General features: G+C 41.9%; 1 protein-coding gene across 3 annotated transcripts in view; it reads left to right on the top strand.

Moving 5' to 3' along the window:
- Positions 1-3,282, top strand: part of BZW2 (basic leucine zipper and W2 domains 2) — a 63,910-nt gene extending 60,628 nt beyond the window's left edge. For all 3 annotated transcript variants that reach the window (XM_067291621.1, XM_067291620.1, XM_067291622.1), the window contains 2 exons: positions 973-1,095; positions 2,826-3,282. In XM_067291621.1, the coding sequence (XP_067147722.1) occupies positions 973-1,095; positions 2,826-2,854 (152 nt within the window). In that variant the 3' untranslated portion in view covers positions 2,855-3,282. The remainder of the gene's footprint in view (positions 1-972; positions 1,096-2,825) is intronic.
- Positions 3,283-19,056: the final 15,774 nt, after the last annotated feature.

The raw sequence follows: 19,056 nt of genomic DNA, 5'->3' as shown, positions 1-19,056 counted from the left end.
ACCAAGGAGTTCAAGGAAGCAGTAAAGCACCTGTTGTAAATCTGTTGATTTTGCAGTGCAAGGGAAGGTAGTTTGTTTAAATAATACCAAAAAAAAAAAGTAGAAATTCTAATGAGATGTAGGAAGCTGGTTTCAGTCTTTTTATAGAACAAATAAAGTTTGATTTTTTTTTTTTTTTTTTTTAGTTCTCCAGTGTTATGTAATTGCCAAAATGCCATTGTGGATCCCAGGTTTTGTGTCCACAACTGTCAATTATTGAGATATTTGGCTTGGCTAGATCACGGAAGCTTTGTTCCTGAGGCTAGAGGTCTGTTGCTAGACCTAAATTTGCATCTGTTGGAAACATTGTGTCCTCAGTGTTTGTTAGGATTTCTTTTTCTGAATCTTACTCACTCTTACTTTCCCTGACAGTTATTTTGTTCTTGATATTCGACAGAAAAATGTCAGCTGCAGTATCCATCTGAGTGGTTCCCTGAGGATGGCCTTAATATTTATTAGCTAAAAACAATATAAACCCCATTAGGGGAAAAGATGTCAAAAAATCCCTACCTATCTCTATCCTAACAGTTTAATCAGGATTTCTAGAACCATGTACAGTTCTGTGATTCAACAGCAAGAAAAAGCATGATATTTCTTATTTTGGTAATTTGTAAGATATGCAGACTGATTTTTAACCTTATATGTGCTGTATTTAAAGCAGATGAATAGAGAATTATCCTTTACAGAAGCACAATATTTGATGCTTTATTTTAAGCCTAACACATTACACATTTGTTACATCCCAAATATACATCAGATATTCTGTAGTTATAACCTAATATTGTTGATACAAAGCTTGTTCCACTGTGATCAAATTAATGTATTTTATGCTGCCTTTAAAAAATAGACAGTATCTTTCTTTCCCCTATATTCAAAATCTTCTAACCTATAAAAAATATACTGACTTTTTACAAACACTGATCTGTATTTCAGCTGATGTTCTGAGTGAAGAAGCTATCCTGAAGTGGTATAAAGAAGCGCATGTTGCTAAAGGCAAAAGTGTTTTTCTTGACCAGATGAAGAAATTTGTGGAGTGGCTGCAAAATGCTGAAGAAGGTATGGATTCATTTAAACAAAGAAATATTGTCACCTCTTGGCTAATCAGATCTATTTTTCAGATATTAGTTGTCAGAATAGAAAATAGCAGGCAGTAACTGCTCCTGATTGCTTGCAGCCATGCCCAGATCTAACACTTGCTGCTTTTTAATGCTGATGGTGTCCTTACAAACTCCTCAAGTTATCAGTTACTGCTTGTCTGTAAATAAATTCTTTAAGCTTCTGCAGGGAGGATCTTTGGGTATACATGTACATAGCCAAATGACAGTGCACGTGTAGCATGTGCTAACGTGCCTGTGCTGTCTCCCTGTATGGCACTGATGACAGTGGGAAGTGCGTTGGTGTTAGCAGGTACTACCAACAACAGTTTTCTGTAGTGATGTGGTTTCTGCTATTGTTATCTCTACTAACTACATGAACATAGCATAAGTCGGTCTGTGACACTACAGCTGCAATTGCCTTTAGCTGAATGACCAGGCTAAGACATGCAGTTGGCATCTGCTGCTGCAAAACAGGCTACTGGGGAGGGGAATTAGATTCTTTAGTCCCTAACTTTGTTTTTTTTCATGTTCTGCATAGGAAAATACTTTTTTTTTTTTTTTGTACTGAACAAATAGATTATTTCTTTTTTCCTTGAAAAGAAATTCCACATCAAGTGGGAAGATCAATTTCTGCTTAATAGATAGGGATATAATCATTAATGTTCATTTACATCCATTTAATGTAATTAATTGTAGAATCTTAGAGGGAATATGTAATGCCAAGGAGCAGATAAGACATTACAGCAGTTCACATATGCAGGTAGCAGTATAAAAATGGTAGCTCCTTCCACACACCCTTTAGACTAGCAACAGTCTTGGTCTAATTAAACTTTTTTTCCTGTTTTAATCTTCTGCTTATATGTCTTTCTGTTTCTTCTTTTTGTTTTTCCCCTTTCCTGCATGTCCCCTCTCCCAGATGTCCATAATTACAAAGTTTAGCACTAGCGGAGACCAAGTGTTGCTGTAAAAAAAAAAAAAAAAAGTGCAGAACATGTTTGTTCTGCAAATGTTTGTTCGAAAAATCTGATCTGACATGTAATATTCATTGACAACAAGCCCTTTCCTGTCAGGTGAATGAAAGGACAGAAATGCAATATAATGCAAAGTAGCTTGAAGTGACAAAAACACTGCTTATGTTCCTATTTCTAATTTTCTTTTATTCTGTACAGATCATAAGAATTTTTTGTTAGTGCAGGTTTCATGCCTGCTGTAGAGTAAAACCACAGATGGCTTTTGAGATAGGCTGAATGATGATGATAATTAACATTTGCAGAGCAAATAGTTAAGGTGCTACTTCTTCAATGGATAGCCATACAGCCTACTCATGGAGACTAGAAGAACAAGCAAATAATGCTGATTCCTTATTAAACTTAAAGTGAGCTCAGATATGCATTGGTTGATCCTGCAGATTAGGACCAGAATAATTCATAGTGATCTGGGTTTGTTCTAGTAACAGATCTCTAAATTCAGATCTCCACAGTGGAGTGTAACAGAACAGATCTTAGTTTTCTGATGCTATGTGTTTCTTTCTGGCCTATTCTGTTTAATCTGTCAACCTTTCCTAGGAAGTGCTAGGTGTAAAGAAAACTAATTTGAATTTTGAAAGGATGTCTCTTGCTATTTTATGGAATTACCCACACCACTGTCCTTGTGCAACCTATCTGATGTATTTTACTTTTTCTTTTCTAGAGTCGGAGTCTGAAGGGGAGGAGAACTAAGACGATTCTACAAAGCACAGTCTCAGTCTAGGTTAATGCCAAATGCGCTTGGGAATGCCGTACTGTTCAAGCAAAGAGGCTTTACTTCAGTGTCATGCAGAAAACTATAGGCTAGGCTTTCCTTTTGTTTAGAAGAATAAAGGTTTTTAATGGAGCTGTGAGGCATTAGATTCTTTACTTGGGACTCTACCTCTGGCTCATTGTACACTAACTTAGGCAAAGACATTCATTAAGGAGCCATATAGGAAAGGTGAAATGAAATACTTATGGACTCCTTTTTATTAACGGTCTTTTTCAGGTACTATGGTATATGAACACTCCAATTTCTGTTTATAGAACTGTTTGGTCTGTGTTTGTAGCTCAATATTGGCTTGTGTATGTGATTTGACACCTCCACATTTTTTTGAATAAATGGCTTTTATATCTTAGTTTTGTAGTGTTAGTGTGTATGTCTTTTAAATTTGCCACCAAGAATTTACAATTCTTAAAGTGAAAATTATGCAAGAATATCACTAGACTTTTTGTTTTCGTACTTCATATATTCACAAAATCAACATCCCTAGTTAATTGGGATCACTGTCTAATCTTTATTATCTTGCTTTCTATATCATTTTGGACAGATTATTCAGTTTATTAATTCAAAGAAAATGTAGAGGAACAAGTCTGCAGAGTTCCGGTTTTGCATATGCAAAAGTTATACAAATGATGAATAATATGCTGTCTTCAGTTCAGACTACACTCAGTTATTGGCAATGGCTGTTCTCATTTTAGAAGTATCAGCTTCAAAACATGCATGAGTAAAAGTCATTACATGTGAAAACTGGAATTTATTGATACCGATGTGACATTATAGGTCACAGCAAGATATTTGACCAAAATACAGAAATGAATGTATAAACTTCTCAAGCTGCATACTGCTTTCTTTAATATTCCCTTGTGCCTTGATATGATGTCATTCGTAATTCCAGTGCGTGGGACCTGGCTAGGATGTTGTGTAAATACAGCCTGTGTGCAGCTTTGTTGTACATGCGCATAGCCCTCAAAACACAAGTCCAGAACTAGAGCTCTGACACTGTGTGAATACTCAGCCAACGCTCAGGATCAGAAGTCCTGGCACCCTGCACTGTGGAAGGTCCTGAAGAGCACCATCTCCCAACTTGCACCTTTTTCACAGAGCAGTCGGTCAGATAAACAATTGCTAACATTTCATTTTCCACAGGCAGAGTTACTTTGCAAATAGTCTTCTCCTGCCCCACTCCACCCTTTGCTGTCCATGCCTCTGGCCACACTGGTGCCCAGCAGCAAGTGCTCAGTTGCTTAAAGTTGTACACATACCAACAAACAGATGCCCAATAGTGAATAAAGAGTCTGTATGCAAATACATTACACTTCCTGTTATACATAGTTATTTTAACTTACCTGTTGTCCATCATCTTGGGTAATGTATGAGTATTAAAGTAGTATTGGAGGAAAAAGCTATTATGTTTATACGATTCACAATTTCCAAATAAAAATCCTTCCCTTTTAACATAGGGTTAAATCCACATTATAAATGAATGATTGGATTAGTAAGGTTTAGAAAAGAGATGCTTGTATTCTTACAGGGGAAAAAAATGTGAAAGAGCATAATTAACCAATTAAGTGGTGCATTTTGTAATTAGAAACCAAAAAGCTATCTATCAGATAGTATGGATTTTTTTTGATAGAAAAGTCAACACTTGATGCAAACCAGTAGATCAGAGGGTTGTAAAATTCTTGTCTCAAAATATATCTAGCTTTACTGGAAGCAGCAAAGGGCAAGCAGAAATCAAGCACTCTTGAATGCCAGCTTTCGATCTAGAAAAGTGTTTTTGTACCAGATATTGATCTTTGAAAGTGGAATATATAATGTGGGTCTTTCCAGTAACTTATAGCAGCACAGAGGAGACAGCAAGATACTCATGTTAAGAGAGAATCGATGCACTGGCTGGATGCTTTCCACTTCAGTCTTTGTTCCTACAGAAAATAAATTTGCTAGGCACTGCTGACCTGGGATGATCTCTTCACAAATTCTGCAGCCATAAAGTGGTAGTATTGAGTGATTATTGATACAGAGCTACCATTGACATAAACATTTCAAATTCAAAATTGTGATTTTTCTAAGGGATTAATGAATATTCAGTTGGGAGTATGTAAAACTGCTTTTCTGTGTGATCTCAAACTCCAGCTGGCTTCAAAGGTCCAGTCTAGAATAATGTGCAAAGGATACAATAAAATATACCTGTGGGCGTGAGTACCAGTGGATAGTGAGACAGGGCTGGCTGCAGGCTGTACAAACCATCTGCTGGAGAGAAAAAACCATCATTGGCAAAAGTTGCTTTGTGGTGAAATGCAGCTAGTCTTTGATGCCTGCATCTGTGTCTTCATGTGTGCAATGGATGTAAGCCAAGTCATGGGTCACACTCAGTGGGATCCATTTCACTGAAGTTTCGGCATCTGCAAGCCAGGCACCTATGGCTGAACCGGTTGCCTTGGCCCCCTTCGCAGTCACTGGAGAGAAACAGGTGCTTTTAAGGCAGAAGTCATTGCCCAGGCCGCAACTTGCATTCTGGACTACACCAACAGGCCCCGCAGGCTTTACAGGAGACATAAAGTGTCTGTCTCAGATTGGGGGAGGGAGAGGATCTTTTTATCACACAACCCCCAGCACCCGTTTCATGCATTCTTATCTGTGCCTGATGTATAGCTCCTGGGAGTCTCCCTCAGCCCTCCTGCCCCAGCAGCAGAGCTTGTTGGTTTGCATTAGGCAGTAAATGTTTCTGATTTTAGTTTTCAGGAGTTTTCCCTGCTTAATCTTTGAGATCAGTTCGGATGGGGACTTTCCATATACACGTGTGCTTCTAACTGGCATTTAGAACTCCTGCCCAAACATACATACCAGCAACTGAACTGGGTGGCAGCACAAGTACAAACAGAACAGGTTTCCATCAGACTGAATTTCAGTACAAATAGGTGCAATGATCAGGCTTTGCTGGAAAAAAAAAAGGGATTTAGAATCTGGACAGAAATTTTGATGCAACTCTCTTAAGGCAAAATACCCCTCTCTGAAAGCCATCACAGAATCTGAATTTCAGTTGAATAAAAAATCCCAAACCCTAGGCATTTCTGTAACACAACCATTAAATTAGTACTTCTCTGTTGGAGAAATGAAAATTGCAGTCAACACTAAATATATTGTTCAAATCTGGAGTTAGTTCTCCTTTAAGAATAAGACATTTCATTAAAAAAATGTGCTTCACATGATACATTGCATTTAATTTTGAAATATCAATGGCATCTAAATGTCAGACCTGTAAATATCCCTTTTGTTCTACAATAAATTGCAATAGGATGCACTTTAAAATGGGGATTTTTGAATTAGAAGGTGATTTCTTTCCCCTGGCCTCCCCTTTCTGAAACCACGCTGAGGTTTTCACTGTGATAGTCATTGCTTTAAAATATCCTTTTAGTATGCAGCGTGGTGCCATTGCATTGCAGTCCTCTTCGGAAGTGGAGAAAGGAAATTCATCCAGGCTAGACCCTTCTGCACCTTCCCTGGCGTCCAGCCCATTACGGCATTTAGGAGAGGACTATGGTGGTGGGGATTTTTTTTTGTTTTGGCATGTGCGTGTGATTAAGATTTTTATACAAGAGTGATTCTCAGTGATTAGTTCTAGTAATTGATTAACCAATTGGCAGATTAAGGATTGGGCTTCTTTTAATTTTTCTCTTTGTTCAGTCTTAAGATTTAAGCATTGTTTTCTAACAACCTGACTGCATATCTTGCCGCTGAGTTCATCCATCGGTTGCAGATGTTAAAAGAATGGCCAGTGTAGCAGACGTTGGGTTTATGCAACAACCAAATGAATCTTCCATATCATTCTGTTGAGAAGATGAAATTAGTTGCTTTGTCCTGATAAAAAAATGTGAAGTTAGGAGCTATGCCAAAACTAAGTGAGATGCTGGTAAATGCCAGCTTTCAAAGTCAAATTTCTTATCTTGAAAGAGAGTTTATGAAATGTGAATCCCTAATCTTTGTATGACTGTGCAAACAAATCTCTCCTTCATCAGGTTACTCTCTTAATATTTGAAAAGTTCAGAACATAGGAGGTATCTGTGACCAGATGCATATTTTTGTTCAACAAAGAACCCTGAACTCCTGTAACGACTTCTTTCTGAGTAAGGCCCTGTCCTTTCATGCTTTTGTCAAAACAGATTTGAAAATAGGAAAGCTATTTTGCAATACTTTAAAATATAAATAAAATACATAAATGTTAAAATATGTTTACTATAAATACTATATTTAATGTAGATAATATGTAATTTTATTTACAAATAAACATGACTAATCTACATATTATTCATGCATTATCTTTACATATTTAAAATATCCTTAAAATAAATAATATATAGATATACATAAAATATTTTCTAAAATGCAAAATTATTTTTGAAAAACTGGACTAGGAAAAATCACTGCACTGGTACAAGATATGTGCATAATACTAAGGGAAAGATAATTAGTTACAGAATGTTTTGACTACAACTCAATTTTAGTCCATGCATTGTTTAAATTAATTCTAACTGAGTAAACTAGTATGTAACTTTTGGAATACATTTTAGTTTTGTTGAGGGCATTAGTAACTTTGCTCAATTACTTTATTTCAAGAAATGCACAGAAACCAGAACACCTGAATTTTGAAGCATTGCTTATAAGTGAGTAATGCTTTTAGCTCGAGTGCAATCAATTTCTTGGAATTGGCCCCTACTCTTTACTGTTAATGGAGATGACTAACAAGTGATTCAGCCTTCTCTCTTGATACGCTGTAAGAAATGGCTGGACATTTCTTACTTTATGAAGACTTACACACTTGATTGTCTAGCTATTAAAATTGCTTTTGGTTTCCTTTCCTCTAAGTTACTGTTGGAGCGATACATTATTTTAGCTCTGCAGCTGTTTGAATTAAAAGATTTGAAGGCTATTAAAAATCTCTTAAAAGATCAATTCTGACCTTAAGTATAATTCAGGATGTGTTATTTATTAATAACTATATTAGTAATATAGTAATGTCTTGGAAGCTGAGTCATGGCCCAGGAACAATTTGTGCTATGTGCTGTATAGAGACACATACGTGCAAGAGAATTTTCTACTCTATTACTTCTGTCTTAAGCTTGAGGAAGATTCCTGTTCTTGATTAAAAGATACAAGGTAGTGGGTTCTCTTAAGAATTACCTAGCCATGATCCTGGATAAGACTTTAAAGCACCAAACATTTCATGCCTATCATTTGGCCTATAAATGGAGGCCGGGCACATGAACAGAGACAAGTGAGAAATTTTCATCATCATTCTCCAGCTCTTGACAGCAGACCAGAAGGGGTTAGCAAGCTGAAATGCAAATACAACCATGTGATGTAATGTTAAAAGCATAAAATATGCTAAAAAAAATGCTAAAACATAACCCTTCCAAGTTCTCAGTACTTACCCCACCAGTGCTTACTACAGCTTCTTTAAGAAAAACACACTCCTTGGCAATAGTGGGGGAGGCTGGGTCAAAACCAGCTTCCTCCTTATTCAGCTGGTCTCACTCTCCCTGCCTTCCTCTTGGCCAGCTCTTGTGATTTTCACCATTTTCACTAAAGCCATGAGTTCCATAAGTTTTTTGCTTAAAACACCAAAGCCCTCTTGCTTCTTGAATCATTGCTTGGTACCCACATCAAAGATTCAAGCAACAAGGAGCTGTTTTCTGTAATTTTTAAAAGTCTCCCCCTCATTTAAAAGCATTGCAAAAGCTTCCAGCCTGCCCCTGCTCCCACCACTGCAGAGGGCCAGGAGAGTGCAGGAGGCTCTTCCCCCGCATCCCCGCTCAGCGCAGGGCCCCAGCCCCAGCACAGTCCTGGGGGTCTGCTCCAGCAGGGCCCTGGCTCCCAGCCCAGCGCTGCAGCTCCCAGGCTGCAGTGCCTGCACAGGGCTCTGACAAATTGCGGTGCTGCATCAGTAGCCTGAAGCAAGCTTAATGTTTGGTATTTGAGAGGTACAATTTTATTTCAAGACAGCTTGTGCATTTAGGCAATGAAAAACCAGACTTTAAGAGAAGCAGAGAGAGAGAGAAAATGTGGCCCAATCTCTTACTTTCAGGATTGAAAAGGGTGAGGGTTTGCTGAACTCTGGTTTCCATGTCGAATACCTTCCTCGAAATGTCAGCTTTTCGAAGTGGAGGACTCAGCCCTACCAGTGTGGTGGATTTAGGGAACATTATGATTCAGCCTTGCTGGGTTTGAACTGCAAGTCAAAAAGAACAAAACTCCTCATTCTCAGAACATGCTTTTATTGAGGTGCTAATAAATTATCTGATAATTGTAACAGTTCTTTTCTGACATCTTAAAGGATTTGCTTTAAATTGCTGTCATGTTCATGGACAAGAATAACTACCTTTAAAATCACATTTATATTTAAAAATGGAGCTTTTCAATATCTAAAATAAAGCTTATGGGTTGACTAAGACAAAACAGTCCTTCCCCCAAAGGTACCACAAACAATATTACACAAGGTAATTGCAGCAAATCATTCAAATCTGTTTGAGCTGCGCTGTTCATTTTCTTAAGGAACGAAACAAGGAGAGATTACATAACTGTGTCTTTTCCAGAAAAGCCACATCTTTTGATTTTTCAGCAAATATCCCAGGGACAACAGGGAAACAAAGGAAAATCTCCAGTGTCAGCTTCTTCCATTTTTCCACCAGGCGTTCGTTCTTGGGCTGTGCTACTTAAGAGTTACCTCTCGCTTCCTACTGGAGAGCTGGGCCTCTGCAGCCACATGCTGGTGGAAACAAAGCTGAGGAGAGGAAAAGCAATCAGTTATGCCAGTACCTGTAGATTAGACTAGGCAGTGCTCCCACGCAGGACTGCCTGCGCTAGCAAGGAGCTTCAGCAAGTGCCGAGCACGCGGGAAGCCCTTCTGGGAGCCGAAAACGCTGCCCTGGGGAAGCTGCAGCGAGGGGCTTAGGCTGAGAGAAAGCGCCAGCCTGGGAGCTCTAGCCAGTGGTAGGCTCACAGGGACCGAATGCTTCTCAGGCGACCCCAGCGCCGGAGGGACGTGGCGGGTGCTTGCAGGGTGGGCTGTGCCGATGTACAGCCTCGTGCTATGCTCCGTGACAAGGGTTTTGTTTCTGAGGGTAATTACTGCTAAATAACTCTCCTTAAGAGTCTCCACACATAACACCGGTTTTGCCCAGCATGTGTATATCTAATGGTTGTTTCTGGACTGTACATTGGCACTGTGCTGTCCCCTGGATAAATCCCTGTTTCGTCACAGGGAATCACAGTAATAATTTGGGGTGATCCAGACAACAGGGGGAGCTTACAGTATGTGCGTGCTTCTCCATGCCCTCTCCTACAAGGGATGTTAAACTGCACAGCTAAAAGCAAAATGCATTTCTCAGTCTCAGCTGTCACTCAGCAATCACACAGCAGGACCACAGGGACAGCTGTGTTTTCCAGATGTGCATTACATGCCCACTGCCACTGAAGGGGTGTTGTGGACTGTGTATCCCAGAATCCACCATCATATCCCAGTCAGCAGCAACCCAGAGGTTGGTGCTGGAACATCCTACATGACGTGGCTTTACACTGAGAGGCGACATTTGCTACTTGGATCTTTCACTTCGACAGCCCCTGGCTGCCAGAAACTTGATTCCCTCAATCCAAGTAGCTCATTTAACACTTCAGCATTAATGATTGCCACTGAAGCCTATACTCATCACTAGCACTTACAAGACTTGAGCGCCTGTTTCCATAGTGTCCTGGCTCCCATTTCTCCAGCACCTTTCACCCTACAGGATTGCAATTGAGCTTTGCAAACTGAGGCCCTGCTCCAGAACTCTGCTCACTGGGAGAAATATACCTGTGAACATCATATTTCTCTGATTTATGAACACATAGGGATATATAAAAAAGGCAGGTTCACAGGTTCAACCCAAAATGAACAAATGACTGTACCATGGCAACTTCATTTTGACAACATGCATTTGTGTTGGAGTTTCTCCCAATACATCAGTTGCCCAAGAGATTTTTCTATTTACTTCTTTCCCTAATGAAGTTTATGAACAGCCATGATAGATCAACATAATTCCCTCCATATCATTACTATATTTGCAGGAGAGCAAACTTTGGCCTCTTCAGGGACCTACTTGGAGGAATCCCATGGGTTAGGCCCCTAGAAGGAAGGGGCGTTCAAGAGAGCTGGTTAATATTCAAACATCACCTCCTCCAGGATCAAGAGCAGTGCATCCCTATGAGTAGGAAGTCAAGCAAAGGAGGTAGGAGACCTGCATGGATGAGCAAGGAGCTCCTGGCAAAACTCAACCAGAAGAAGGAAGTATACAGAAAGTGGAAAGGGGGACAGGCCACTTGGGAGGAATATAGGAATGTTGTCAGAGTATGCAGGGATGCGACGAGGAAGGCTAAGGCCCGTTTGGAATTAAATCTGGCTAGAGATGTCAAGGACAACAAGAAGGGCTTCTTCAAATACATCAGTAGCAAAAGGAAGACTAGGGAAAATGTGGGCCCTTTGCTGAATGGGGTGGGTGCCCTGGTGACAAAGGATGCAGAGAAGGCAGAGTTACTGAATGCCTTCTTTGCTTCAGTCTTTACTGCTCAGGCCAGCCCTCAGGAACCCCAGACCCTGGAGACGAGAGAAAGTCTGGAGAAAGGAAGACTTTCCCTTGGTGGAGGAGGACTGGGTTAGAGATCATTTAAGCAAACTTGACACCCACAAATCCATGGGCTCCAAAGGGATGCACCCACGAGTGCTGAGGGAGCTGGCGGATGTCATTGCTAAGCCACTCTCCATCATCTTTGAAAGGTCATGGAGAACAGGAGAGGTGCCTGAAGACTGGAAGAAAGCCAGTGTCACCCCAGTCTTCAAAAAGGGCAAGAAGGAGGACCCAGGCAACTACAGGCCAGTCAGCCTCACCTCCATCCCTGGAAAGGTGATGCAGCAGCTCATCCTGAAGGCCATCTCCAAGCATGTGGAGGACAAGAAAGTGATCAGGAGTAGTCAGCATGGCTTCACCAAGGGGAAATCATGCTTAACCAATCTGATAGCCTTCTGTGATGGAATGACTGGCTGGGTAGATGAGGGGAGAGCAGTGGATGTTGTCTACCTTGACTTCAGCAAGGCTTTTGACACTGTCTCCCCTAACATCCTCATAGGCAAGCTCAGGAAGTATGGGCTAGACGAGTGGACAGTGAGGTGGATTGAGAACTGGCTGAATGGCAGAGCTCAGAGGGCTGTGATCAGCGGTGCAGAGTCTAGTTGGAGGCCTGTAGCTAGCGGTGTCCCCCAGGGGTCAGTACTGGGTCCAGCCTTGTTCAACTTCTTCATCAATGACCTGGATGAAGGCACAGAGTGCACCCTCAGCAAGTTTGCTGATGATACCAAACTGGGAGGAGTGGCGGATACACCAGAGGGCTGTGCTGCCATTCAGAGAGACCTGGACAGGCTGGAGAGGTGGGCGGAGAGGAACCTCCTGAAGTTCAACAAAGGCAAGTGCAGGGTCCTGCACCTAGGGAGGAATAACCCCATGCACCAGTACAGGTTGGGGGCTGACCTGCTGGAAAGCAGCTCTGCCAAGAAGGACCTGGGAGTGCTGGTGGACACCAAGTTAAGCATGAGGCAGCAATGTGCCCTTGTGGCCAAGAAGGCCAATGGTATCCTGGGGCGCATCAGGAAGAGTGTTGCCAGCAGGTCGAGGGAGGTGATTCTCCCCCTCTACTCAGCCCTGGTGAGGCCACATCTGGAGTACTGTGTCCAGTTCTGGGCTCCCCGGTACAAGAGGGATGTGGCACTACTGGAGCAAGTCCAGCGAAGGGCTACAAAGATGATTAGGGGACTGGAACATCTCTCTTATGAGGAAAGGCTGAGAGAGCTGGGCCTGTTCAGCCTGGAGAAGAGAAGGCTGAGAGGAGATCTTATTAATGTGTACAAGTATCTGAAGGGAGGGTGTCGAGAGGATGGGACCAGACTCTTTTCAGTGGTGCCCAGTGACAGGACGCGAGGCAATGGGCACAAACTGAAACACAGACACTTCCATCTGAACATGAGGAAAAACTTCTTCACTGTGAGGGTGACAGAGCACTGGAACAGGCTGCCCAGAGAGGTTGTGGAGTCTCCTTCTCTGGAGATATTCAAAACACGCCTGGATGCAATCCTGTGCAATGTGCTCTAGGTGACCCTGCTTGAGCAGGGGGGTTGGACTAGATGATCTCCAGAGGTCCCTTCCAACCTCAGCGATTCTGAGATTCTGTGATTTGTTGCTGGGATGCATGATATTTGCATAATGTCGGCAGCCAGAAGAAGTAACAAAACAGTACTGTTGATGTATCCAGGGATATGACCAAAACAATGTTCGTGGGCAAACATGTATTATTAGCCCAACCAGTCGAACTGGGAAAAATCAATAAGCTTTCAAGTGCATCAGTCCTTCTCCACGTCAAAAATAAAAGCAGCAGCCTTAAAAAAATACATACAAATTGAGAACAACTGCTTTAAAATTTAATTTGTATCAATAAGATCACCTGAAAGAAAATACAGACAGTACCTATGAAACAGAAGGGTGTTGTAGGGGGACTAGGTGGGCAGAAGCAAGTTATAAGGGGACTATCTCTATGGAGAGAGGCAGATAATTTATAGCCTGTGGAATATGAAGGACATGGAAGGTTAAAAGATACCCCAAAATCTCTCTCTCTTACTACACTGAAAACCTAAAGAAGTTCAAATATGAGATTATGAGATTCAGACTTCTCCACCTTTGCCCAAGGGTTGCAGACAACACTGCATCAGCTGGCACAAAACGAAGTCTGCCATGTGTCTGGGATCCCGCAGCAAGTCTGTCCCTTCCTGTGGACAAACATGGCAGAGTCTGTTAGCCTTTTAATTCAAGCCCTTGTGGGACTGCCAACGCAAAGACATCTTCCGAAAGAGCCTGAATGTGAGACTATACTCCCACAACCAGAAATTTCTCTCCTATCATGAGAAAGGGCAGCAGTGTAGGACAGATCTGCAAGATTGACCTTTTCCCACCTTTGGAATGTAAAAACATTTTTTCTGTGATTTTATTGAGACAGTGGGATTCTGGGGTTGACAGAAGTAGAGTTACACTTCTTTTTGCTATCACAGATTTCATATCTTCTGCATTTTGCTTTGAGCTTCAGACATTGGTGAATCCAGAAACCTCTGAACCTGGAAAGCTGTTTGGAAAGAAACCATTAAGTCTAGTTTCAAATCAAAAGGTATCTCATCCTGTACCCAGCCATGAGTGTCTTAAATTCTTCCTCCCCTCACAGAAGAAACATAATTCAACAAATCCAACATGGAAATGCCTTCAGCTCCCAGAGAAATCCTTTCGCACTTACTGCGTAACTCACATTACTCTCCCTCACAGACTGGCCCAGGCTTCCAAAAAGGCTTTGGAGCATTTTGTTACCCGCAACCCAAATTCTGGACCTGCTCAGCAAATGGAGGGCTGGGGGGAGCTGGACAACTTGTTTACTCCCAGGCTCCAGCACCCTCGCAGCAGAGCATCTCGCCGTGCTCCTGCCAGTGCTGCTCCCTGCATGGCTGGTGCAGGGGCTGGCCCCAGCCTGGCTGGCGATGGGGTGTTGCACTGGGCTCCCTTGGTGTCCCCTCAGCGCTGCAGGCTCCTAGCAGGGCCCAGGGAAAGCAGAGCGCAGGAACCGCGTCTCTTGGCACACTTGCTCCTTTGCTCAAGGAAATCTGCGTCAAACCCCAAAACAATCACAGCAGTCTGTCTTGTGCAGCCACAGTCTTTGGGGATCCCAGATAGGGCAGCATCTCGTCAGGGGAAAAGTCAGAACCTGGGAAAACGGCGAGGCCAGAAATATTCAGTACCACTCATGAGAGAAGATAAACAACAGGAAAGAAAGGTAATTCGGAATAACTGCATAAATCACGGTCAAATGCTGTCACTTCTGCGCCAAATCACGCTTCCACGCTGCTCTCTCACGTGCTGCCTGCTGTTACAGTCACACCACGGATCACTGCTACAGTGAGCAGAGGGCTGCTGTATCTCCTTCGCTTTCCTTTTCTTTCAGCTTTCGACTGTTTTGTGCATATTCAGTTTCTCGGTTTCCTTTATAAGTTTTCTTAGATTTGTTTGTGTGGGTGGTTTTTATTATGTTTATAACAATTAGTTATAGTTTAGTGATTTGTTACATATATGTTACTACATTTATGTTATGATTTAATGGATGTTACAGTATCTGAAATTTTTTTCTTTTTTAAGGAAACATTCCTAGAACAGCAGCTGATGGTGCTCCCTCAACCAAAGGATTCTGAGGTCAAAATGCAGCTTGAATGATGCAGACACACATCTGGATGATTTATTTAAACTTAACATGACCCTCCCTTCAAGGACAGAAAAAGCAAATGGCCACTCATGTATGCTCTGCCTGTGTGCAAAAACACCTTTAAAAATTACTAAACTTGAATAGGATAGATGAAATGCAAGAATCAGATGTAGGTAAGAAAATTCAGCATGGATAAATAAAAGTGATATGAATATATCTACTGAAAAAGTGCTAAAACAACTGGTTCTCATGACCCTAAACTCCAAATGTTTTCCACAGGGTCTGGGGAAAGCTGTAAGTGGATATGGATGACTGACTGAACATGGACACATGGCGGTGCTGATGTTGCAAAGCAACCTTGTAAACTCTTAACATGTAAAAGGCACTGAGGGAAAATGTGGTCTTCTTGGGAATACTAATCCTCAGACAGGAAAAAAAAGTACAAGTTCTCTGCATATCAGGGGATGAATCCACTAGGGACAACTTAAATAATGTAGATGGGAACCTAAAAGTAAATTATAGGAAAAGCATAAAAGCATTGCCTTCTCCAAACATAAATGAGAGAGTGAGAGCAGAACAACAACCTTCCAGCTGAAATCCCGCAACAGTGGGAGGGTCTGAACCATGCTGCCTAGATGACATTTAAGCTGAAATTTTGTTTCCATGAGGAAATCATGCTAGCTGTTCTCACAAGATGTCACTTAAAATGACAGAAATCCAGAGTTATTCTGGAATTCCCAAAGGTTCTTATTCCACCCCATAAAATGGAAATGTTGCAAAACCAGATATTCCCCCAAGATGCAGGCATCAGAAGCAGAAACTCCTTCCAGGTTTGGAGAGGGTATTAAACCTGTTATTATAATCCTGGCCTACTTTCTACCAGCTATCATTTATGGCTGTGCTAGCCAGTAATGAGCAGAAATACATCCTTCTCCAGAGGCAAAATAACAAACAGAATGGCCCAGCTCAGTAAAATAAAATTACATAGATCTGATAAAGCACTGTGAAAAAAAACCCCACACTATTGACTAAAAACTGTCAAATAAATGTGCTCTCCAAATGTGGAGGTATCTACCTCATTTGGTTACTGCAGAGCATGTGCCTTCCACACCAGTATGGCAAATAAAGCAAACATACATTTTTTAAAAAAGAACTGTCTTAGCAGCTTCTGTAGTTAAGGATTTACAGTGTTTGGAGTAAAGCTCTACTTTTGAGGGATCTTCTGTCTCATTCTCTCAGACCTGTGACCTTCCCACCCTTTGGCTCAGAGGTGGAGATAACACTCAGGGCAGACATCAAGATACTTGGAAATATTGCATGAATTTTGATAGCAGAGACTTCCGGGGATGAGATGGTTGGGTTTCAGCCCCAACACAGATGTAGCAATGAGAACTAGATGAAGGAGACATGACGTCCACTCATGCTAGCTACTGCAGAGACAAACTTCTTAGCACCAATAGTCAGAATTAAGACTGGAAACAAAAAATAACTTACTGTTGATAAGGAGAGGGCCATAAAGCCTACCTGGCTTTTGTCAGCCTGCTTCTATCATTAAATGACTTGGAATAGTAATAACAGCTATTATCACTTACATCAGGGATCGCTCTGGACACCCAGTGTCTCTGCGAAGAAGCACCGCAGTGCACTCACACGTGGTCAGTGTTCCAGAGCTGTGTGCTCCTAATACGACTGACTGCTTGCTCTATCTAAATTACATGAAGAAATATTTCCTGGGGAAAGCGGGCTTAAAGAGCAATTTCTTTTAAGTATATAATTCAATTCATCTAAGACCGGATCCTTTAAAAGATAGGTTGGTATTTAAAATGGCTTGCTACTGCTGAAAGGGCTTTGTTTTTTGGCAGCATCACAGTTACTACTGCTTTGTCAGTGGTTGTGTGTCTCTGAGCAGCATCAGCAAGGCAAGCAGCACTACGTATGCTGCAGGCTGCCACAGCTCGGTCTGCTCCAAGGGATTTGTTCCCCATCTTCAAGCTCCGATACACTCCTAGAGGAAGAGCTGCTCCTGTGGTGACAGGCTGGCAGCTCCCAGAGCTGACATCTCTCAGTTGTGCCCAGGAGGTGGAAAGAAAATGAAAGATGGCATCAAAAAATGCTTTCTAGCTCAGACTGAGAAGTAAGCTGATTATTTTTAACTTGAAAATCCATCCATCGCTTAAAATTCTCTCAAATTTAGATTTACATTTAGCTTTGTTTGGGATTCAGTGTAATTTCTGTAAAGCACAGTCGTTGGAGATTTTGCTCTCATTTGGGGATTCTTCACCCATTCATGTTCTTAAAAAAAAGAAAAGAAAATAGAATGGCACAAAACCCTCTGTGGTTTCTTCCTTCATCCCTTTCTGCTTGTTTCTCTTACTCTCTCTCTCGGGTTCCTGACATAGGTGAGAGTACAAAATTAAATGAAGGCTGTGTTACCACACTGAGGGGACCCCCTTCTTTTTGACTGTGTAAACTGCATAGAAAGCAGATGAACAAACAGGAATTAACACCTGGATGATTCAAATCAATCCGCTTTTGACTAATGGCTGTGTTGACTAGCATTGACTAGCTACATGGGAAACTGCAGCTCAAAAGGGGTGAGCCCTAATGTGGAAATGACAGGTCATGCCAGCTGGAGAGCCAGGCAGCAGAAAGAGGCAGAAGGTCTCTGAGAGAAACTTCATTTGGTGAAAGGTAAGTCATGTTCTACCATCTTTATCTTTCTTTAAGGGAAATTGTAACAAGCCAGTTTAACCGACAGAAAATTCCTGTATGCTTAAGGGATTAATTACTTATTGCAAATATGCATATCTGACTGTTAGCTTACATAAACACCTCCCCTAGTCAGTCTTTATGCCAGGCTATATTATGTAGGAGCTATGTCTCCTCAGCCTCAGGTAGAGAAAAAACAGATGTCTGTGGACTGTGTTTTTGCCCATTTGTGCACATGAAGGGACATAGTCAGTGACCTCCCCTGTGCAGGTTGTTTCTCCTACCGCAGCTGATCATGACAGTAAATGCACCCTGCAATCCACAGTGATAGACAATGGCAGAGTAGCCAGTGTCTATCCTGGCAGTGTCAGCAGCTTGGTGGGGTGCTCATTCAGGCAGGACCACTGCCACATCCACAGCTGCCACATACCAGGAAATCTCTTCCACACTGAGTCTGTTCAAACAATCTTGCCAACCCTCAGGTAGGGGGATTTGGTCCTGTGTGTTTCCAGTGGCAAGATTTTCTTTTGCAGCAAGACAGCTCCATTAGCCCCTTCTGCATCCCACCTAGCCCTTTGGCAGGAGGTGACAGGAGGTGGCTGAGCCAATCTAACACCTCAGTGCTTCAGAAGAGGCAAGTCCTGCTCCTTCCTCCAGATTCAGCTCCTGCTCTTTGCTGCTCATTGCAGACACCCTGGCAGCTGGCAGCAGGACCTGATGAGTGCTTGAGCAAAGGAGGCGGTGGGACCAGGGAGTCGGAAGAGCAGGAGATGGTTGGGGTCCTTTACAAATAAGCCATATTAATGGAGCAGGGTGAACATATTGCCTGTGAATTATAGAAAATATAGAAAGAAACAACAAATACACTAAAACTTGGCATTCTATCTTTCTCTTCTCCCTCTGACTTCCTTTCATCTGGTGACTGCTGATTTGGACCAAACCTCTCTATTCTCTCAGAAGCGAAGCAGGAAGTCAAAGGAAATATCAGCACATGATGACATGCACAGAAAAAGGACTGCTCTAGCTCCTGAATGAATGATGCAGAAAGGGCTGGGGAACAGGTTTTCCTGTGTACTCTGTCTGCTTTGCTCTTTTCTAATATTTCTGA

This window comes from Apteryx mantelli, chromosome 2 (assembly GCF_036417845.1).
Source record: "Apteryx mantelli isolate bAptMan1 chromosome 2, bAptMan1.hap1, whole genome shotgun sequence".
In the NCBI taxonomy this organism is placed as follows: domain Eukaryota; kingdom Metazoa; phylum Chordata; class Aves; order Apterygiformes; family Apterygidae; genus Apteryx; species Apteryx mantelli.
This window is presented reverse-complemented; position numbering and strand designations above follow the sequence as displayed.